The sequence below is a fragment of the Trametes versicolor genome (genome assembly GCF_000271585.1).
Source record: "Trametes versicolor FP-101664 SS1 unplaced genomic scaffold TRAVEscaffold_6, whole genome shotgun sequence".
NCBI lineage: Eukaryota > Fungi > Basidiomycota > Agaricomycetes > Polyporales > Polyporaceae > Trametes > Trametes versicolor.
In genome coordinates, this window is record NW_007360326.1 from 1,339,985 (window position 1) to 1,360,055 (window position 20,071).

General features: G+C 58.7%; 7 protein-coding genes and 1 non-coding gene across 8 annotated transcripts; 4 read left to right on the forward strand and 4 right to left on the reverse strand.

Annotated features, from left to right (window-relative positions):
* The first annotated feature begins 4 nt into the window (after positions 1–4).
* TRAVEDRAFT_t85 lies at positions 5–89 on the forward strand. Its single transcript has one exon. It is a non-coding gene; the product is annotated as a tRNA-Pro (tRNA).
* A 264-nt stretch (positions 90–353) lies between these two features.
* On the forward strand, positions 354–2,825 carry TRAVEDRAFT_64917 (carnitine acetyl transferase). The gene is made up of 8 exons (XM_008040577.1): positions 354–722; positions 772–796; positions 857–1,013; positions 1,068–1,241; positions 1,299–1,386; positions 1,444–2,251; positions 2,308–2,444; positions 2,504–2,825. The coding sequence occupies exons 1-8, from the start codon at positions 384–386 to the stop codon at positions 2,681–2,683; spliced, it is 1,908 nt and encodes a 635-aa protein (XP_008038768.1). The 5' UTR covers positions 354–383; the 3' UTR covers positions 2,684–2,825.
* Positions 2,826–3,033: 208 nt separating this feature from the next.
* TRAVEDRAFT_29105 (CNH-domain-containing protein) lies at positions 3,034–7,842 on the reverse strand. The gene is made up of 11 exons (XM_008039998.1): positions 6,087–7,842; positions 5,887–6,030; positions 5,543–5,836; positions 5,212–5,481; positions 4,993–5,160; positions 4,596–4,938; positions 4,392–4,544; positions 4,071–4,339; positions 3,797–4,016; positions 3,660–3,743; positions 3,034–3,607 (listed from the first exon to the last, which is right to left on the reverse strand). The coding sequence occupies exons 1-11, from the start codon at positions 7,113–7,115 to the stop codon at positions 3,207–3,209; spliced, it is 3,375 nt and encodes a 1,124-aa protein (XP_008038189.1). The 5' UTR covers positions 7,116–7,842; the 3' UTR covers positions 3,034–3,206.
* Positions 7,843–8,284: 442 nt separating this feature from the next.
* Positions 8,285–11,722, reverse strand: TRAVEDRAFT_168108 (Sec1-like protein). The gene is made up of 13 exons (XM_008040578.1): positions 11,644–11,722; positions 11,407–11,535; positions 11,133–11,285; positions 10,855–10,944; positions 10,664–10,797; positions 10,026–10,603; positions 9,890–9,965; positions 9,748–9,831; positions 9,596–9,684; positions 9,333–9,489; positions 9,172–9,276; positions 8,838–9,120; positions 8,285–8,779 (listed from the first exon to the last, which is right to left on the reverse strand). The coding sequence occupies exons 1-13, from the start codon at positions 11,672–11,674 to the stop codon at positions 8,439–8,441; spliced, it is 2,250 nt and encodes a 749-aa protein (XP_008038769.1). The 5' UTR covers positions 11,675–11,722; the 3' UTR covers positions 8,285–8,438.
* A 523-nt stretch (positions 11,723–12,245) lies between these two features.
* TRAVEDRAFT_168111 (uncharacterized protein) lies at positions 12,246–14,396 on the reverse strand. Its single transcript, XM_008040579.1, has 7 exons — positions 13,855–14,396; positions 13,736–13,786; positions 13,443–13,671; positions 13,192–13,333; positions 12,934–13,138; positions 12,688–12,875; positions 12,246–12,627 (listed from the first exon to the last, which is right to left on the reverse strand). The coding sequence occupies exons 1-7, from the start codon at positions 14,273–14,275 to the stop codon at positions 12,406–12,408; spliced, it is 1,458 nt and encodes a 485-aa protein (XP_008038770.1). The 5' UTR covers positions 14,276–14,396; the 3' UTR covers positions 12,246–12,405.
* Positions 14,397–15,592: 1,196 nt separating this feature from the next.
* Positions 15,593–16,608, forward strand: TRAVEDRAFT_123884 (uncharacterized protein; the record flags this gene model as incomplete). Its single annotated transcript, XM_008040580.1, has 3 exons — positions 15,593–15,764; positions 15,827–16,379; positions 16,440–16,608. The coding sequence occupies 3 exons, from the start codon at positions 15,593–15,595 to the stop codon at positions 16,606–16,608; spliced, it is 894 nt and encodes a 297-aa protein (XP_008038771.1).
* A 1,117-nt stretch (positions 16,609–17,725) lies between these two features.
* TRAVEDRAFT_47685 (uncharacterized protein) lies at positions 17,726–18,171 on the forward strand (the record flags this gene model as incomplete). Its single annotated transcript, XM_008040168.1, has 3 exons — positions 17,726–17,809; positions 17,864–17,940; positions 18,000–18,171. 3 exons carry the CDS (start codon positions 17,726–17,728, stop codon positions 18,169–18,171), a joined length of 333 nt encoding a protein of 110 aa, XP_008038359.1.
* A 30-nt stretch (positions 18,172–18,201) lies between these two features.
* TRAVEDRAFT_123881 (DnaJ-domain-containing protein) lies at positions 18,202–20,056 on the reverse strand (the record flags this gene model as incomplete). The annotated part of the gene is made up of 9 exons (XM_008040581.1): positions 18,202–18,309; positions 18,359–18,464; positions 18,567–18,638; positions 18,687–19,402; positions 19,455–19,577; positions 19,633–19,660; positions 19,719–19,774; positions 19,884–19,949; positions 20,024–20,056. The coding sequence occupies 9 exons, from the start codon at positions 20,054–20,056 to the stop codon at positions 18,202–18,204; spliced, it is 1,308 nt and encodes a 435-aa protein (XP_008038772.1).
* Between the last annotated feature and the right edge of the window lie 15 nt (positions 20,057–20,071).

A 20,071-nucleotide genomic window follows, 5' to 3' on the forward strand; every position in this document is an offset into this window, starting at 1 on the left:
TCGTGGCCTGGTGGTCTAGTAGTATGATTCCTTCTTAGGGTCTTCCGACAGTCTGGAGGAGGTCCCGGGTTCAATTCCCGGCCAGGCCCTTTCATCGTGACTTCGATTTTTTGTTCCATCTACCAAAGCCTCTCCGTTATCCACGTGTTATCGTGAGCATATTTAATGGAGAGTTTTGCACCGGATGGTGTGCCTTACCTTATGGGCCCCGCCGGACGAGGCCAGGGACGCCGGTAAAGTACTGACATATTCACGTGTGGTACCCGGAGCCGGTGGTGGCAGCACCAGTGCATGCGGTCTCGTACATCTAGCCCTCATCCTCCTCCTGCTCGCTCATGTTCTCCCCCAGACTGCCCCGCATAGCCTGGTCAGCGTCGCGCACGATGTCCAGCCACGCCTTCGCAGCGACCCGCCCCCCACAGTGGAAGCAGCTCGCGCCCCCGCCGCTTCCCGGCCCGACCTTCGGGGCCCAATCATCGCTCCCGCGTTTGCCTGTCCCCGCACTGGCAGACACTTTAGCCAAGCTCAAGGACTCCATCAGGCCGTCCGCCTGGTCCGAGGGCGAGTACACCGACGCTCTCAAGGCCGTCGATCAGTTCGCCTCCAGCGAGTATGCGCGCGAGCTCCAGCGGAGGCTGCAGGCGCGCGCCGAGGAACCAGGCCGTCCGCACTGGCTCGAGGAGTGGTGGGACGACTGGTCGTACATGGGCTTCCGCGAGTCGGTGAGTGCACATAATACTGAGCACGCAAGCGAGAACTGACGGTCCATAGGTTGTAGTAAATGTCTCTTACTATTGTAAGTGATCTACACTATGGGCCGCAGCGGTACCGCTAGACGATGCATCTCTGGGTATAGACGGCTTCAGGGAACACCCTCCGCACCTACCGCAAACGGCCCTGCACCGCGCTGCTTCAATTGTGCGTGCCGCGATGCTGTTCCGCGAACAGTTTAAGCTCGGCGAAGTCCCTCCAGAAGCAACCAAGGAGGGCCCTATATGCATGGACACATGGAGGTACGCACTTGCCCCTCCATTCGACCATATCATTATGGCTCATATTCCTTCCAGGTGGATGTTCGACTGCTGTCGGGTTCCTGGGCCCGAGGTTGACTGGTGCGTGAGCCATGCCAAGGCTGGTGATCGGGGCCGGTCCGGCCATGTTGCGGTCCTGCATCGCGGGCGCGTCTGGAAGCTCGATCCATGGCAGAACGGGCAGCTGCTCTCGCTCGAAGAGCTACAGAGGTAGGCTTGCACTCATTTGCTCACAGGGGCACCACAGGATTAACGCCAGACCCTCAGACAGATTCAACATATTTACGACAACACAACGAAGGAATACCCGGCCATCGGGGTACTTACTGCGTCAAATCGGGATGTGTGGGCGAAAGTACGCAGCAATGCCTTCCTTCTACATGGTGCTCTTTGACTGACATACGTCTTGCAGGACTATCGCGCCCTCGCTGCGGACGCCCATAACGCAGATATCATCACTGCCATTCACTCTGCGGCATTCGTCCTGTGCCTCGACACCGAGACCGCGCCATCGCTCGTCGACCACAGCCGTAATTTGTGGCACGGCGCGGTCGTACCTCAGTCTGGGAGCGCGCTCCCGCAACTCGGCCTCCGGAATCGCTGGATGGACAAACCCTGTCAGTTTGTCGTCTTCGCAGACGGCAAGGCCGGCTTCGTCGGGGAGCACTCCGTCATGGACGGCACGCCAACCGTCGCGCTCTGCGACCACGTCATAAACACGATCGCGTCCCCGGACTTTGCCTCCCCCTCCTCCGCGTCCACCGAGGGCGCGCTGCCACAGCCGCTCGACTGGAATGTTTCCGCCGAGACTGAGCGCGCGATCACGGTCGCGACTGAGGCCGCCACCGCGCTCGTCACGTCGCAGACACTGAATATCGTGCGCACGCCGTACGGTAAGGCTGCCATCAAGGCGTTCGGCGTGTCGCCCGACTCGTGGACGCAGATGGTCGTGCAGCTTGCGTATGCCCGCCTGCTGCGCTCGCGCGGGCAGAAACGTCAAGGGGGGACGTACGAGGCCGCGTCGGTGCGCAAATTCCTGAAGGGCCGCACCGAGGCGATTCGTGTCGTGACCTCACAGTCGGATGCGTGGGTTCAGAGCATGGATGACGCGAGCGCGGGTGCAACGCGCAAGCTTGAGCTGTTCAAGAACGCGGTCAAGACGCATGGCGCTTCAGCGCGGGCTGCGGGTAACGGGCTGGGTATTGACCGCCATCTACTCGGTGCGCCAACCTCCCTCTAAATGGCTGCCAATGCGATTCTGACTTCCACCCCACAGGCCTCAAGCTTCTCGTGAAGGAGGGTGAGCAGATGCCTGAGGTGTTCGCCAACCCGGTCGTAAAGCGTTCGAGCTACTGGGTGCTCAGCACGTCCGCAATTTTCTCCAAGCACTTCGGGCCGTATGGCTGGGGCGAGGTCAGTGCCGATGCTGCTATGTATGCGTATTAATCAATATCTGACAACCATGAATGCAGGTTGTCCCGGATGGCTTCGGTGTGGCCTACATGACCGGTTTCGACGACTACCTCCAGTTCACGATCACGTCGCGCACTGAGATGCCCAACGCTGAGTTTTGCGCGGAGCTTGAGCACGCTGCGAAGGACCTGTACGACCTCCACGCTCAGCGGCCTTCCAGCGAGAAGGCGAGGCTATGACAGTTGCTTTGCACGGGGGGCACCTGCGAGTAGATCTACGAGGACACTCGAGAGTGCATTGTACTAACCATTCTTTACGAATCAATGGGCTTTCGGTGATTTGTCCGCGACGCTTGAGTTGCCTTCTATGCTTGAATATATGTTAGCTACGCGTATCATAACAGATGATGAGTCTCGGATACAAGTGCAGGTTAGGATATATATGCTGTGTAGGTAGGACTGAGAATGGATGCGCGGATAACAAGAGACGGCACGGCAACACAAGATACTACGGGCCATTATCGTATGAAAGGGCGCACGGGTCGCGGGCGAAGCCGAAGAGGAGTGCCCGCAGGCGGCGGGGGATCGGGTACGGGACCGGGGGCGAGGAGGGGGTGGAGCGGGCAAAGCAGGACGGGGGATCAAGTGGTATGCGGTGTGCGTGCGGTCGTCAGCAAGAGGGGGCAGTGGGATAGATGGGGAAGAAAGCAATATACAACAGGTCGTCGCGTCGTCAAAGGCCGTATGCATCCGCAGCTCCGGGTCAGTTCCCGAATATCGAAGCTTGCGCCGTCGCAGTCATTTGCAGCCGCATCACCCGGTCGTCAGAGACCATGAGGATCTCGTCCCGTCCGGCGCCCTGCGGTGGTCGCGCGACGTACGGGTTGGGGTAGGCCGCAGGCGCCCCTGGTGCGCCAAATCCGTTGGAGTGCATGGAGTTCATGGAACTCCGGGACCCGTCGGCCGTCTGGTAGGGGTTGTAGCCATAGCCCTGCTGGTACACGTTGTAGTAGTTGTTCGCGCCGTTCGTCGTCGAGGGTGGCGTGTCCGCGAAGAGACAGCGGAGGTTGTTGCCCTGGATGATTTGCGACATTGCGCCCGTCTCGACGTGGCGGATTTCCACGAAGGTTGGCTCGAACGCGAGAACATATGGATAATGCAAAGCTGCACAATATACGTAAGTTGGAGAACCACGGAAGGGCATTAGTCCGCTCACCAAATCCTGACGGGCTTCCCTCCCAATAGACCATGAACTCCTTGCGGGACCGCCATCCGGCTTTGTCCACATAGAACGCGAATTCTACGATACACATTAGTTTGTGCCGCAACACTTCGCAATAACACCGAGCTCACCGTCGTAGCACAAGAGGAATTCATTCTCTATTCGGTAGATGGCAAGCGGCTTGAGGTTCTCCCTCTTGTGGACGAACTCCAGCGACTGGTCGGCGGGGTCTAGCAGGCCTTGGGTATCCAATGTGTCCAGGTCGACGATCTCGAAGCCGTTCGTGCACCCAATGCAGAGTCTCGTCTTCAGGAAGTGAATCGAGCTCGATTGCACAGGTATGTAGAACTCCTGCACACCGATCGTGAGCATTTCCTCAACCCACACGGAGACAACATCGCTTACCTTGAATACGCGCAGCGTATCATTGCCACCCTGCAGCAACTTGCGGAAAGTGGGCTTTCTTTGCCCACGGACGTTCTGGTCGATGGGCTCCAGCGCCTTGATGGTACTTGATAGCGGACTTGACTTGACTACGCAGACAAGCGTCTTCCCGACACACACGCCAGCCTTGAAGAACGAGATGTGCGATGCTATCCGCTTAGCACGCTTGAGGCCTGACAGGGGATCCATGGGGTCCAAAGCATCGAGAGGGAACGTGATGACTTGACGCTCTGCAACCAGGTGTCAGAGATGTCAAGGATGGAGGGAAGCGTCGATGCGTACCAGACAGGACGATTAACAACTGATAGTCCTCGAGAACATCAACCTGTTCGACATCCTTCAAGGCGAGGACCTTCACCGGCTCCCGGTTCTGCTCCATGAGGTTGGAAAGGTAAATGCCATCGTTTGTACCATAGACAGCTCTCCGCCCTTGGTCTGATTTATAATGTCAGTAGCACAGCAACACATGATCTGAGAGGGACGTACTGAATGGTGCGGCGCAGTTAACCTTATTCACCCCGACGAAGAAGCCTTCGTTTAGTGTGAGAGTCTCGAAGACGTTGCTACGCTCCCGCATGGCATCTTGCTGCTTCTGAATGTTCTCCATCCATTTCCGCTGGCTGACGTAGGTGCTCGCCCAGAGGGTGATCTGGTAGTATTTGCGTCCGAGGTGCACAAAGGTGATTGAGAAGCCACCTTTGGTGTTGTTGACTGGAATGACTGGCGCGTGAGGAGCGTTCCTGAGCAGCTGCTTCTGACGATTGTTCTGGGGCTTCTGGGTGGCGAACTCATCAGGCGCGGATACCAGAAGTAGCTCCAGTGGGATTGGCTGCTCGATGCTTAGTCTTCCATTAATTGTTTAATGCGCAAGGAAGTTACCCACCCGTCGGTAGACCTTGTACTGCTCGACCTTGCTCTTAGGCTTGACCATGAGGAGTGCATGGTCGAACAGGAATACCATAAGCTCCCCGCTATCGCCTTGTGATCCGCCACGCTTCTTGAGTGCGCCCTTGTAGATCATCTCGCGGCCTTCCTCTTTGAGACGAAGGTCCTGGGTCGGATGAGTATCGGCCGACCGCACGTTTTGGCACAAAGAGCTCACCACTTGCTCGCCTGGGCGGAACACTAGTTGCTGGTCGAGCTGGAGGAGGTTGAACCGGTTCTCCGCCTTACCGGTCTCGGAGTTGACAGCCTTCAAAAATTCGCGCACAATCTTGACGGCTTCAGGCAGAGCAGTCTTGTCGGGGTTCTCTGCTGGGGTGTGTTTCAAGACGGCCTCGAGTAGGAGGGGGTACCTAGCCAGACGAGTGGTCGGCTTGGTCAGGTAACCGTTCAGCTCTAGCTTCCGCGATTCTGGTAACCGCTCGGTCTCCTACTCGAACGCATCAGCACACAATCCACACCACAACATCTTGGTGCGAACCGCCACAAACCTCCACGAAACGCGCGAACTCAGGGTTCGTGCTCTTCTCCTTCTCAAACTCATACTTTCCGTAGAGCTGATGTGCACCGTAGGAGACGAAGGGAGAGAAGTGCGGCACAGCCTCGAGAAGCACGTCTCCGATCTGCTCAACCACAGCATACGACTTCTGCCGCTTGTTGAGCGCATCCCGGAGGCGAGTGTTGACGGCGATGATATCGTTGATATTCCAAAACACCTGAGTGATGAAGTCCTCGCGTCGAGCTTCGGGGATGATATCCTGTTCCCTGAGCGGCTTGATCCAGCACTGATCACAGAGATTTAGCGGGAATATAACAAGAGCTTCAAGGCACCTACATCTCTGAGGTACTCCATATCGCGCACGAAGTCGCGCTCAGTGTACATGACCTCGTTGATCGCCTCTTGGCGCTTCTTCTCCAGATCGGACACGCTAGAGACGACCTCTGCAGGTACAGTGTGGATCCATAATGTTCCGGGTTCCTATGAAGCCCAGTTTGGTATCTGCGCAGTGCCGTAGATATGGAAACCTTGCATACCACAAGTTCGCCCAAGCTTTCGCGGCTAATCTGCTTCTTGAGTTCGCGCTGGGGCTTCATGTTCAGTCGTGCTTGCTGCTCCAGCCGCCTAGGACAGGCAATGGAGTAACACAGCTGGTCGCGGGTGCATGTTGGCGAGTAGCAGTCCGTCAGAAGAGTGAACACGCCCGTTGGCAGTGGCACGTCGTCGGATGTCACGGATCCGGCGCGTGGCCGCGTAACTGGTGAAGAAGCCCCGGGTACCGAGCCCGTCGGGGAGTCGGGGCGCGAGCCTTCCTTCTTGTCCGAGTCATCCTGCTCTTCTGCAGTTGGCGACGGGCTCTCTTTGGCGTCAACGTCTCCGCCCCCAGTGCCATTGAGGAGCGGCTGTCCGAGAGCCTTGATGAGCTCCTCGTGCTCGTGCGGGACGTCTAGCTCGCCGCTGACGAACGGGCTTGGCAGCTTCGTGCGGAACTGATACAGGTCGTGCGAGCTGTCCCGCAGGCGGTGATCGTACGTGACCGCATGGAAGAACTTCTGCGCGTCCAGCGCGCGGCCGAGGAGCAACGCGAGGTTGCGGTCCGTGGTCTTGATGATGTACGCGATCGTGTCGACGGCCTCGCGCCCATCGAATGCATCCTTATACGTCAGCCCATCCTTGACCCGGTCTCCGAGCTGTATTCGCGCTTTGAACGCCTCCGCCACGCGCGATAGTAGTGCAGGATACACCACGGGCGTCTTCCGTGAGCGCGCCGCCGGAGAGTCGCGTCCGGCCGGTGCAGGTGGGACGGGCGGCCTGCCTATGCGACCGCCTTCGAGAGCAGCTCGGTATTGAGGGGACATTGCAGCTGACATGGAGCGTGAACGATCGTTTATACTGCGATTTCGATGGAAGGCTGGACCAGGCAATGTCCTGGCGGATTCGGAAGAGCGACGGCCGGTGGGTCCTGAATGGGGAGGGCTGACAGATTTGACCGAGTGCACAGGTTCCTCGACAAGGGTGGATGATGCGGGTGAGATACTAGCACCGGTGGCGGCGGCGCTTGCCATGGCGGTATCAAGTTGGAGAGGGTAGGGGCGAGACGAGGACGGGGGGAAATGGGTGTGGTCGGACCCGCCAGCGATATTGGAAGTAACAGAGAGGCGAGATCGGACACTGTTGGGGGTCGAGTGGCGTTGTGGTTTGCTATACGCCAGTTCACTCGAGTCCTCCTCCGTGCCGGGGTCGCTCGGAGGGGTGCTGCCATCGCCATTGGAGCTGAAATCGATGCCCAGATCTCCGCTGCCCGCGTCGATATTCAGCCCTATCCTCGGCAGGTCTGGTGGCACGCTTTGTGTGGTTTGTGTGCTCAATGGGCGTGGGCCCCGGGGCCCATTGAGTTGCGCAGTGGTGGGGGATGGGGGGACGGGTCGATCAAGGGTGAGATTGCCCTGCGTCCTGCTCGCTTGCTGCCCGAGAGGGCTGTTCATGTACACCTGGGCCTGGTACGCCTGCGCGGGAGTGAGGCCTGCCCGCGTCAACTCCTCGAGCGCAGCGTCTGGAGGTTCCTCCGGGAGTGGGGCAATCACCCCGGGTGAGTGGCCGACAGAGCGGGCACGGCTTACTATAGATGGAGGTGCTAGTGACCTCGCGTACCCGTGTGGCTGCTGCGGAAGGTATTGGGACGAATACGCCTGCGGGGGACCGAGGGCAGCCTGTTGGGCGTTGGCGGGGTAGAGGGACTGGCTGAACGTGGGGGACGGGCCCGGCTGCTGCAGGGGCTGGTACTGCGTGGGGGGAGGTCTGAAAGAGGACGTCGATGTTCTGCGGTCGAGCTGGGAGCTATACTGGGGATAATAAGGATACGCCTGGCCCGCCTGTGGGGGTGGCTGGTAGGGCTGGGGGGAGGGGGTGAACTGGCCAGGGCCTGGAGGATGCTGTTGGTGGTGATGGGTCGCACTCGGCCGGCCAAAGATGGATTCGTATGCAGCGTTGCGCTTGTCCGGTTTTCGGGGGCCCATTGGCCTGTCCATGGCGGCCAGAGATGCAGAGGTCGGGGGCGGGGGCGGGGACGATGTCGAGGCGACGAGCAAGTAGGACAATCCCGTTAGCGCCGGCGCGAGACCTGCGCGCGGCAACTCACTCGGCGCACTCCCTCTCCTCCCTCTTCCGGTCCCGGGAACATGCACAACACGCTGCTGACGTCGGTGGCAGCTCCATACACCAAAACGTTTAGCCCATCTATTCCCCGCACGCGCAGTTCCCCCACGAAACGGCCCTGTACATCCGTCCTCATAATATCCATGGTATACCGGCCGCTATTACAAGTGTCGAGAGGATATGCGAACAAATAAGATATACACCGTCCGTGCCGCGGCACACTCCCCGCCGCGTCAGAAGCGCAGGAACCTGTGTTTCTTCTTCTCTTTCGTCTCCTTCTCTCCGTAGCTCGCGGTCGTCGTCGTGGATGTCTGCGACCCCGAGAAAGAGGGTACGGGTGACGGCCGCAGGAAGCTTCGCTTCTCCTGTGGCTGCGGAGATGACACAGGCGCCGCCCGTTGCGGCGGCGGCGCGTCGCGCGTGAAGAACTTCTGGTCGTATATCTCCTGTGGTGAGCGCGCGGGTGCCGCCGTCTCGCCCAGACCGTTGGGCAGCGCCCTCGAACCAACACCGCCGATTTCCAAAACCTTGAGGTCGTCAACGAATTGCTGCGGTGTCACCGGATGCGTTGAGCCTATACGGCAACGCGTCATATTAGGATCGGTCCGGTGTCTAGATGCTAGAGGACGCACCGATGATGACTTCCTTGTTCAGGGACTTGGAGAGGGCGTACGCCTCGCGCATCTCGGAATACGTCATTCCACCAGCGACGAACACAATCAGCCTCTGACGGTTGTCGTTCTGCGTGTTGCCGCCGCGTGCAGCCTTGTGCCAGCTGGGCTTCTGACTGCGCAAAGACACTGCAGGCTGGATCGCAGGGCTCGAGCGCAGGCTGCTGCTCGGTGTAGGTGCGGCCGCCGGGGAGTCCTTCACGTACGGGAACAGCGTCGGGTCGAGTCTGCTAGACACATGCTCCTGCGCGATCGTCAGTCCCTGGGCGCAGAGAAACACAGCCTGTCGTCATACCTCCAGCACGGTACGCAGCACGGGTTTGTACCGTGAGAGCTCGTATTCCTCTTCGTTACTAGGCTTTTGCCTGATCTTCTTCTTTGTGTCCTTATCGCCCGATTGCTGATGCAGAATCAGTATGAGCGAGAGGGCACCACCTGTACGGTGCGGACACATACCCTGCTGATCCGTACGCCTAGATACACGAGCGCATTCACCGCGTCTTGCTCGGCCATCGACAGGCGGGCATGCTGGTACAGCCGCCGACGATCCTCGTCTGGCACACCATCGCGGTGTTGAATATACAGCGCAATGATGCGGACCTTGTTCATGTTTCTGCCGCGCGGTAGTCACGAGCGCGAGCGGTCATCACAAACAGAAGGTGGTCGTCTCTACGTCAGCGCACATGTCTACAGGGTCCGACGACAACTATATGACGCACATTACATCGCGGCTGTCCAGCAATGGGACCATTTCTTCAACGAGCGTCTTCGGTGCCTTGCCCTCCGCGGTAACGCCCGTGGCGCAATTCTACGAAGAGTCGCCTTGTCAGGGCCCGGAGCTTCAGTCAATACGTCAGTTTCAACGGCGTACCTGTTCTACAGTCGCCAATGCCGGCAGCTTGTCGCGCTCGAAGATAGCCATACACTCCTGGGCCATGTTCAAATGCAACGAGAACTGGAAAATGCCGAACCAGGTCAATGGCAACGCCTCAACAGCGGAGCGCCGGACTGACCTTCTCCCGCTGCTCTTGGTATTGTGGCAGGTTAGCCAGCATGTCTTTCATGTCGTTCAAGTTCACCGCCCCCTCTCTACAGATGAATGCAATTAAGCATGGGACCAACGTGACAGCTTTGACAGATTGAACGTACCCCTTGAAGCCCGCGTTGTCCTGCAGGAACTGATTGAAGTCTGCCATGAGCTTGTCTATCGCCTCACGCATGTGCATATGCCGCAGGTCCGTCCACACAGAATCTAGGTCCGAGAGCGTCGCGACCTTGTCCTCGTACGCGCCGACTGCCGTTTGGAACTTGTATCTGTAAGTTGTCCCATCTTCAATCGGCAGCAGGTCGTTCGCCATCGCCTGGTACGTGAATTCGTGCAGCAGCGGTGCCGTCGCGTCCATCGAGCGGTCCGTGATAATAAGCGTCCCTCGTGGCCGCGGCGGGTCCGACGCTTTAGGGAAGTCCGGGTTCGCTTTCTTGTACTCGTCCAGGTTCTGCTGCACGAAGAATGCGAGCACCTTCGCGACATAGTCGCCCTCTACGCTTTCGAATGCCCGCGCGTCCCCTCCACGCGCGAGGTTCGTCCGCCATCGGCTACTCTGCTCGGTCGGGGGTGGTGGTCGGGTGCTCGCGTGGGGTTTGAGGGGACCAAGTGGCGCGTGGTGGTTAGGCGAGTAGTACCTAATGAAAGGGTACTCGTTCAACGTTAGGCAAACGTTTGAGATCTGCAAAGGAGTAACCACAGTCAACATTAAACCAGGGCAGACGAGTAAACATGGACAGACCATCTTGCTCATGAATCGCAGCTCCTCGTCCAGCCGGTCACGCATAGGCTTGAAAGACGTATCGCTCCTCGGTGGGCTGAACATGTTAAAGAACGATCCGGGGGTGCGCAACGTAAACGTCTGCGCCTCGATTGCTGCGTACCGTCGCGCTCAGCCTTGCGCGCAGCACACGCTATACAAGCAACACATACCCCAGAAGTTGATATACAGTTCCTGCAACGCCTTCAAGTACGGCTCGGCGGGCGAGGAGGTGAGGCGCTCAAACAGCTGCTCGGCCAGCCCTGCCCATGTCACCACCGTCAGACTACATGTCACCCGTCAGTGTTTCCCGGGGACACCGACCGCAACCGCGGGAAAGGTCGCACAACCATCCGCCTCATCCCCAATGGAGACGTCCTGAGGCCTTTGGCATACGGTGAACACGGCTCGTCGCCGACCGGTGCCCCCAGGCGCAAGGAGATGGACGCACCGTCAATGAAGAACAGGTGCGCGCCGGCATATTGCTGATTCCCGTTAGAGAAGTCACGGATGACGCGGTCCACGTTCTGTGAGGTCGACATGAGGAGGTACATCGCCTCGAACTGGGGCTGCGGCTCGCGGTGGGAGGTGATAGATTCGATGACTGTAGGCATGAGCACCAAAGCAGGTGCAGGGGTCCGAGGAGGAGCATGGTAGATTGATTGCGAGGAGAGCAGTCGTGTTCAGCATACACGCGTACTTCCAAAGAGTATGGAGACACATACGCGTGACGTTCTCCTCCAAAATATCGAACTGCTTCAGCACAGAGCCGAGGAGGCGCTGTGAGTGCTCGTCCACCACAAGAATCTTCCATCTCCCGGGCGGGTTCACGGAGCGGATCGCCTCCAGAAACTCTGTAACAAAAATTGCAGGACAGTGTCGCGAATGTATGTGTTATACCGGGGATAGACGGCGCAGTGAGTCGTCGAGATCTGCACAAGCATGCGGGGAGCGCGACGCACTGGCTCTGACGGTCGTTATCAGCGACGACATCGCTCTTGGGTGGCAGGCAGCGGGGCAGACAAGCTAGAGGTAGACAAGAACAGTTCAAGACCAGCTCGATGCGAGAGGACAGGGCAGAGGGAGGACGTTGCAGCGGCGGAGAGTGGAGAGCCAGGGAGAGATGGGGTCGCGCGGTGCTGTACACCACCGACCTCAGGACGCCATCCTGGTGGCGGTGCACCCCCATCCGGCGATCTGCGCACTCGATTACGTTCCAGCCAAACCCGGCGCAGCTTCCAACCTTCGACGCGCAATCTAGCTCTCACCTCCTCCCACCCGCATACATGATTCTGACGGACGAAGTATCGTTTTCGATTGTTATCAGAGCGATACACCACTCGCAGCAATATTGTTGACATTACTGCGAGCGACGAGTCGACGATGCGGGGAGAACGCGGGTACACACGTCTAGGCCCGCGTACTATCCGCTCGCGGTGCGGGCTGCTACATGCTTACCGCGTCACACGAGGCGTCGCCGCCACATTGGGGAGCGGAAGCGAGAGTCGATGGGGACCTACCATAGTACTGATCTGATAACAGCTATCACGCAGTTACTGGCCGGGTCAAATGTAATTTGTACGGGGAAGCATACGGGTATGTGGATCAGTTCATTCGTCTAATAGCATGCATGCACGAGTCCAAACAATAAGATTGCTGTACTGCTAATTTTATAAGAAAAAATCCGCCAAACAAGTCCGTGTCGTAGGCAGCATCGCACCCCCTCACAACAAGCTCGCGAGGAGCACCGCACCGACGCCGACGAGCGCGGACACGGACACGGCAGTGCGCGGCGCGGCGCCCGATGAACCAGACGAGCCGGTCGCGGCGGCGCTCGACGAGTTCGTGCCAGACGCGGTGACGTTTACGGACGACACGTTCGTCGTCGCAGTCTCCGCGTAGAGGTCGCCGGCGTTGAGGCTCAGGCACTGGCCGATCGACTCAAGCTAACGAACCTCGTTAGACATTGACGGTCACAATCGGCGGAGGAAAAAAGGAAGACGTACGTTGAAGGCGGGCTTGTGGTTAAGCGCAGCGTCGAGCGTGTAGCCAACAGCGAGGTCCACGGTGATCTCGAAGAGATCGTGCTCGAGCACGATGAACCCGGTGTCCATGAGCGTCGCGTTGCCGAGGAGGCCCTGGAAGATGTTGAACTGCTCCGGCGCCGTGACCGAGCCGGCGGGGACGTGCCAGTCTGCATTTCAGGCCCCGTTAGCTCGTTCGTACACTCCAAATCCACCACGGGGACGCACCGTTGGTGTCGAAGGGACCGCCGGGGCCGGTGGTCCAGATGATCGGACGCATGCCCATGGCGTTGGAGATCGCACGCACACGGTTGTCGATGTCGCCGAATGGCGCACGCATGAAGGTGGGGGTGACACCCAGCACCGTCTGGATCGCATGCCGCGTCCATCCGAGCTCAGCGACAATCTGCTCGTTCGTCATCGCGGTGAGAGGCTGCGCGACACGTCAAGGTCAGCATTGTGATAACCGCGGATATGTGTACATACGTGGTGCGACCAGGTGTGCACGGCGATCTCGTGGCCAGCCATGTACTCCGCAATGAGGATGTCCGGGTACGAGATCACACGCGAGCCCACGACGAAGAATGTCGCGGAGATGTCCTTGTCGTCGAGGTACTCCAAGAGTTTCCTGTTTTACGTGTCAGCGCATATCCTCACTGCACCTGGACGCGATTCAGACTTACGGCGCTGCAAAATGCATCAGTGTTTACTCTACTGCGGGTCGACATGGCGTTTACTCACTGTAGGGAGCCGGGCCGTCATCGAAACTGACACCCCACGTCATCTTGTCGGGGCACGAGACGATGTCGTTTCCAGATGTGTACCCGCCGCACGTCCACCAGCCGCGCTCCTGCGCCTGAGCAGCCGCCGCAGCATCGCCCGCGCACGAGCCGTCCTGCGTAGGGGTGATGTCCGGAATATCGTGTCCATCGAGTTCCTTCATCCACTGCTTCACCTGGTCCGTATCTACACGCCATGCGTTCGATGTTAATAAGCCATCCTTGATTCGCAGTTGCGAGCAATCACGCACCGGTAGGGGGGACCTTGTCCAACTCGGGCCAATCAGCCGAGCTGAACGCGACTATCACACGCACACAATTAGCTCATCCATAATGACTTCACGTAAACACCGTCACATCGCAGACGTACACTTCGTCGGCAGCGGCGGTGCGCCAGAAAGGTAGGTCGGGCTCGCGCCCGGGGTATATGTCGTCGTAAGCGTCGGGATGACGCCGCTCGGCATGCCCACGGAGATGCTTTCCAGCGGGGGCACGCTGTACGACCCGGTGCCGACCGCCGACCCGGCCGCCGCGGTCGTGGCCGGTGCACTGGCGGCAGCCGAGGTCGTGCCCGCAGCGGCAGAAGAGACGGTCGCAGCAGATGTCGCGGCGGCCGCAGACGTGGCAGAGGCGGTGGCCGGGGCTGCGCCGCTGGCGGCGGAGGACGCGGCGGCGAGCTGGCGCTTCTGCGCGATATGTGCGTGAGCGTTGGGGCCGTGGGCGTTGACGCCGACGAGCTCAAGAGAGAGCGTGGCTGCTAAAAGAGCGGACAGCGCGGGGAGGGCGATCATGGCTGGGTACTATAGGGACAGTCCAAGGAACGCTAGTGTGTGTGCAGAAAGTCGCAGAGTTGGCGCAACTCGCAATGCGACCTTGAGGAGATATGAGGAGACTAGGAAGGGCGGCGGCGGGTTGCCAGTGGGGATGATGAGCAAGGAGAGGGAGGGAGGGAGAGGAGGCTGGGCGGGGAAGGGAGCGAGCGTGGACGGGTCGGGTGCGCGAGGGCTGTAAAGAATTGCCGCAGAGGGCGATGGCTTGGCGACGACATGTTTCCAGGAGGCCTGGAGCGGGTGTTGATCGGGTCAGTCGGGAAAAGTCGAATGAAGTTGTTTCTCCCGTCGATAATGAACCGACGCTTGTGTCGGCGCGAACTTCAAATTCGTTCGTCCATGTCCGTAGGTGTAAGTACAGTGAACATTCTATGCTACAAGGATGCCAACCTGGGCGGAAGGAGCCAAGAATGAGAATTGGCTGACTTGGCAGGGCGAAGAGCGCTGAACAAGATGAATAAGGTCGATCGGAAGCCTGAAGGAGAGAGCGCCCGCTTGCACCAAGCGAGTGCACAAAAGGGGCCAGGAACGTCGCGGGTGATTGCCGCGGTGCGGCTTGTGCCGCCGCGCACTCGCAAGGTGACTCCATGCACATACGGATCCGCGCAGATCCGTGCTCAGTTGTCTGCTTCACTGGACAGTGGAATGACCTTACTATGTAGAGTCCCTGCTACTCACTGTGCAAGCCTCTGGTTCAGCCATCTCACTGTGCAAGCCTCTGGTTCAGCCATCTCACTGTGCAAGCCTCTGGTTCAGCCATCTCACTGGTGAGTTCTCGCCGTTCAGACGATTAGACGTTATTTGCAACGCAAACAGAACCGAAGAGGTATTGGGCTAGCAGTGAGTAGGTCTGCTCTTGTGCAAAGACGCCCGCTTGCGCGAATTGGGCTCGCTCAGCGCTGGCTATCTGAACCGCATTTGCAGTTCTGAACTGCGTGCAATGATACGGTCTATCGCAGTCAGTTTCAGGCGCCGGCACTAGGAAGGCAGATTGCTTGATATAAGCATGCCGTCCTTCCTATGGCACGTACTCATAGATATCATGGGCGCGCGGTATGTAGCTTGTAATTTACCACTTCTACGCGTCTCGTCGATCGCCGGCGCGTTCTGGAGGTACAAATAGCTCACATGACCGCGATGTACGACGCGTCCGGAAACAGGCGTGAGCGTGGAGAGAAGGCCATGACGTCACCAGCGCGTCGCCGGCCCATATGCAGGGCGTTGCACGCACTCCCGCTCCTTACCTTCCCACTCTCAACCACTCGGAAACGGCGCAAAATGTCTGCAACTTCCGGACCATCGTCTTTGCAGCAATCTGCGAAGGCACATACGGGTTCCCTCGTGGACAAACTCCAGCAGGAGGCACGCGAGTCCGCCTCGCATACCTTCGAGGCCGTCTCCTCACTCGCATGGTTATGGCCTCTTCGCGGTCTCCTATTCTCTATCACTCGTAAGTGCTCTTAGATGCACGCTATATAGGAATATGTGCTGAAGTGTTCATTTGTGATATAGACCCACAGATCATCCTCTCCGTCCGCCATGCACTCCTCAAGTCCATCCTCTCCTCCGCCGTCATCTTCTGCGTACTCGCCTTCTTCACCTACATCCCCCAAATGGCCATCCTCGCAATCTTCACCGGCCCCCTCGCCCCACTCATCGCCCTCATCGTCGTCGGCGCCGAGTCCCTTCTCGTCGTCTCCTTCCTCGCGCGTGCGCTCTTTCTCGAGCCCGCCCTCACCCACGTCTTCGACGCCACGCTCGAGGCCAGCGCACATGGTCAGCTCGTCCGCGAAGGAAAAGCACGCACCGCCGCACAAGCGTCCGTTGCGAAGGGCGTCCAGGGCGCGCTCGTGAAGCCCCTACAGGCGTTCTCCAAGGACGGCATTGTGCGCTACGTGCTCACGCTCCCGCTCAACTTCATCCCGGGCGTTGGCACTGTGTTGTTCTTGCTATACAACGGGTACAACGGCGGCCCCGGCTGGCACACACGCTACTTCCAGCTGAAGAACCTCAGCAAGAGTCAGCGCGCGTCGTTCGTCGAGAACCGCAGAGCGGAATACACGGCGTATGTGCTCCTCCCTTGGTGGCATACGTATGCTTGATACTAACTACGTTTGGGACACAGATTCGGCATGTCGACGCTGCTGTTCAACTTCATCCCCGTCGTGGGCCTGCTCTTCAGCTTTACAAACACCGTCGGCGCTGCGCTTTGGGCAGCACAGCTCGAGGCGCAAGCGAACATCATCGACAACCCCGTCGGCGGTTCGACGCAAGGCCGCAAAAAGGGCGAGTGAAGCTTCCGATTCACGAATACGTTACGAATGCACACACGCGTTTTGCTTGGACGGTGACCCCGTACGCCTCTCATGACATATGTACAATATCCGCATGCTACAGTAGCTTACTGGCGACCCTTCGGTTCGGTAGTACTATTACAGCCTTGTGCTGGTTACCGACCCAATATCATACACGATAGATTTTGATCTCATTCAAACGGAGGGCGATTGCACCAAAGAGGCGGCACTCCCTCGCCGTCCAGCTTGGCTTTATCTTGTGCCCGTCGTATCGGACGGGCTTAGTGAGGATATGCCCGCTCCGTCGACCGGATATGCGCGCGGAGACAAGAAGGACAAGTCCGGTGCGAGCCCCAACGACGCGACACGTCGGAAGCTTGGCCGCGGACGTCGGCCATGCATATTGCATGCTTCAAGTCGCGCTAGCAGTGTAAGCATCGCGAGGACGGCTTGCACTGGCCGTTCGGGCTGCCAACGCTCCGACGCCGCGCCCATGCTGTATACCATTCATCCATGTTCCAAGTATATGCCATTTCAACGTACGTGATCGGGTCATACCTGAGAATGAGTGGCTGCTCCGAAGACGTCTTGCAGTGATAGACTCGGACTGCGGAGAGCCCGTCTCGGAGTGACGGTGTAGTACCTAGAACGTAGTATCAGTTTCGGGTAGGCTATGTTTGCACTTGTGTAACGCTGTGAGTGCCAGGATGACAGAAAGTGAACATCACCTCACGGCGATACACCGCCGACCGCTAGTAGTGTGGCATGCCGCGGGATCCCAAATGGTGGCCCACACGGGCACCCCAAGATCGATGCGAGCGAAGGTCGTGTAACCGCTCACGGGCGTTATCCAAATAGTCATAACCAAATGCGCATCACTAGTGGGAACGTGAATGGGGAGGTCGAGGGTGAATGCGGCGCAGAAACCACATGTATACTAGCGAATACTACCGAGTAGTCTATTAGACCGGGGACACAGACGGGAAAGCAGCAGCGAGGACTCAGGGGGCATGAATGGGGCCGGAAGCAAGAGAGCGTGTCAAATGTCAGATCGAAGCCATATGTGCGTAGGATGCGCGGAGCGCAGAATCGGGAGGGAAGCGAAATGTTACAACACATGTTCTTACCCCTAGCACAGGCCGTAGACCGTGTTCTCAAGGAATCTGGAGTCTCTGAGCAGATCTTGTATAACCGAGCAAAGGTGCGCTGAACTCTACGAACTGGTCATACTTCATCTAACACACGCCTCCTCCAGGGACTCCTCCTGATTGGTGCTATCTTCAAGCAGACCGTCCCCGACGAGACTGACGAGGAGCGACGTGAACTCGAGAGGTGCGTATCAGTCAGACTTTGTCTGTTGCCGTAGTCGTTGCTTATGCGCGCTATACTAGAATGGTCGCGGAGGCCGCGTCGGGCAAGTCTAAGCACCACCAGCTCCGCGCCGAGAAGCGTGCGAAGAAGCACGAATCCGCCGCGACCCCCACAACCAGCACGAGCGCCCCAGAGAAGCCCGCCCCCGACGCCGCGAAGGCGGAGAAGGCGCCGCCTGCGTCCTCCGCATGAGCCGCAGCCCCAACGTAACTGAAAGGCGTCTCATCGCCGTATCATACACATACACACACTTTCAATGCTCACAGCACACACCTCCCGGAGAACTTGTGAGACTTCAAAGCGGGTCCCTCGCCAAGAGGCAAGCATGATCTGTACGACAGGTTAATTAGCTGTCAGAAGAGAAGGCGGCATGTCCTACCTTGCCCGTGACGTCCTCCTCCAATGCCCGGAGCTCCTCCTCACCGAGCTCACCCTTGGCCTGGAGCTTCTCCATTTCCTGTTGCAAACATCTTTCAGTACTCAAACTAACATACTAAACGACCAGAATATTCACCGCTATTGTCTGTTGTACGCCAATACTAAGAGGCTGTCAGTATAGTGTCACATCCTGAAGTGGATCGACATACGCGCTCCCAATAACACCCCAAGCGTCCTTCGCCATTGCACCCTTCTCCCTTAGCCGCGAGAAGAAACCAGGACTGTGAGAGGTCAGCCGGCGTAATCTATGATAGATACTCTCGACTCACATGCCGAGGAACTTCTTCGATTTCAAGAACGACGTCGCCTTCGTCATGTAGATGTTCCCGATCGTATGCAGCAGCTCGACACCAAAGCTCTCCAGCTTCAGGTCGTCCGCCTCCCTGCGCATTCGCTCCTCGAACGCGAGCGTCTCCGCATCGTCCTTGTGGCCCGGGTGCTTCGCCTCGACGAACGGACGCAGCCGGTCAACGAGCTTCTTCGCGAGCGTCTCGATCCGCTCCTCCATGTTCTTCCGGCGCTCCTCCTCGAGCTCCTGCAGCTTCTTCCGCTGCTCGGGCGAGATCTTCGCGCGCTTCTTGCCCTGCGCCTCGCGTTCCTTCTCCGCCTTGTGCAGCTCCTTGTCCTTTAGGTTCGTCGATGACGAGGACGCTGGGCTCCTGGCAGCTGCTGTGAGCGGCGTCTCTGTTGCCGGGGTGGCTGTGGCAGGGGTAGCGGGCGCCGGGGACGCTGCGCGTGCGGGTGAAGGCGAGCGTACGGGGGTAGCTACCAACGACGTGCTAGATTGGGGTGCCGGGGCCGGGGTGGTGGACGAGGCTGCGGCCTCGGGTTGCGGAGAAAGAGGGGATGGCGAGACGGGTGCGCCTGCGGGCGAGGCGGGGGAAACGCCGCCGTTCATCTCGCGCTCCATCTCGGTCTTCTCCTCTTCGGTCATCATGGTCGTCGCGACCGAGGTCATTTCTTTCATGAGGGAAATCTCGCCGATCTGCGCCCGCCTTGTCAGCGGTCGCCCCGAAATGTGTGCAATGAACGCTCACATAGTCCTTGAACCGCTCTCCTCCGAAGACGTTCGCGAAGAAGCCTGCGGCATCCTCCATACCGACACCGCCCTCCTTGTCCACCATCTTGGCGCCATTCTTGTCGTATACTACGCGCAGGTTCTGAAAGGGTCGCTTGAGTTACGCGACCCTGACCGAGTTAGAAGCCAGGACTTACCGGATCTGAGAGGATCTGGTATGCTTTGCTGCACGACCCTCTTGTTACGAACTGGTTCAAACGGCCGGGAACGCAGCAAGACTAACCTGATGTCCTTGAACTTCTCTTCAGCATCGGGTGAGGGGTTCTTGTCGGGATGGTACTACATCCGTGCAAAGTTGCAGATGTTCGAAGGTGGGCCGAAGCACCGCGCACAGGGTAGAATTGAGACATGGGTGAACCGCACAGGCATCAGCCAAGTGCGCACGTACCTTGATCGCCTGCTTCCGGTACGCCTTTTTCAGGTCCGTGTCGTTCACGTCCGTCGGGACACCGAGCTAGAGCAACGAAAGCAGTCTTCCGGATGAGCCACTCACGTCCTCTCGCATCCAAAGCAACACCGCCAGCGTACCAAGTCGTAGTATTCCGTCTCAACCGGTGCCATCCTGCCTATCACTCG

Excerpts from the sequence above, each read along its gene's own strand:
- TRAVEDRAFT_64917 (XM_008040577.1), top strand. The coding sequence starts at position 384 with ATGTCCAGCCACGCCTTCGCAGCGACCCGCCCCCCACAGTGGAAGCAG. Across the intron at positions 797-856 it reads AGTAAATGTCTCTTACTATT|ACGGCTTCAGGGAACACCCT; the intron begins GTAAGTGATCTA and ends CTCTGGGTATAG. Across the intron at positions 1,387-1,443 it reads ATCGGGATGTGTGGGCGAAA|GACTATCGCGCCCTCGCTGC; the intron begins GTACGCAGCAAT and ends TACGTCTTGCAG.
- TRAVEDRAFT_168111 (XM_008040579.1), bottom strand. The coding sequence starts at position 14,275 with ATGATCGCCCTCCCCGCGCTGTCCGCTCTTTTAGCAGCCACGCTCTCT. Across the intron at positions 13,787-13,854 it reads ACCGCCGCTGCCGACGAAGT|TCGCGTTCAGCTCGGCTGAT; the intron begins GTACGTCTGCGA and ends TGCGTGTGATAG. Across the intron at positions 13,334-13,442 it reads GGCCCGGCTCCCTACAGTGA|GAAACTCTTGGAGTACCTCG; the intron begins GTAAACGCCATG and ends CACGTAAAACAG.
- TRAVEDRAFT_29105 (XM_008039998.1), bottom strand. The coding sequence starts at position 7,115 with ATGGCAAGCGCCGCCGCCACCGGTGCTAGTATCTCACCCGCATCATCC. Across the intron at positions 3,744-3,796 it reads ATTCCTCTTGTGCTACGACG|AATTCGCGTTCTATGTGGAC; the intron begins GTGAGCTCGGTG and ends TGTGTATCGTAG. Across the intron at positions 3,608-3,659 it reads GGGAAGCCCGTCAGGATTTG|CTTTGCATTATCCATATGTT; the intron begins GTGAGCGGACTA and ends TATATTGTGCAG.
- TRAVEDRAFT_168108 (XM_008040578.1), bottom strand. The coding sequence starts at position 11,674 with ATGTCGTCGCTGATAACGACCGTCAGAGCCA. Across the intron at positions 10,798-10,854 it reads ACTGTATATCAACTTCTGGG|CAATCGAGGCGCAGACGTTT; the intron begins GTATGTGTTGCT and ends GACGGTACGCAG. Across the intron at positions 9,966-10,025 it reads GACAACGCGGGCTTCAAGGG|AGAGGGGGCGGTGAACTTGA; the intron begins GTACGTTCAATC and ends ATTCATCTGTAG.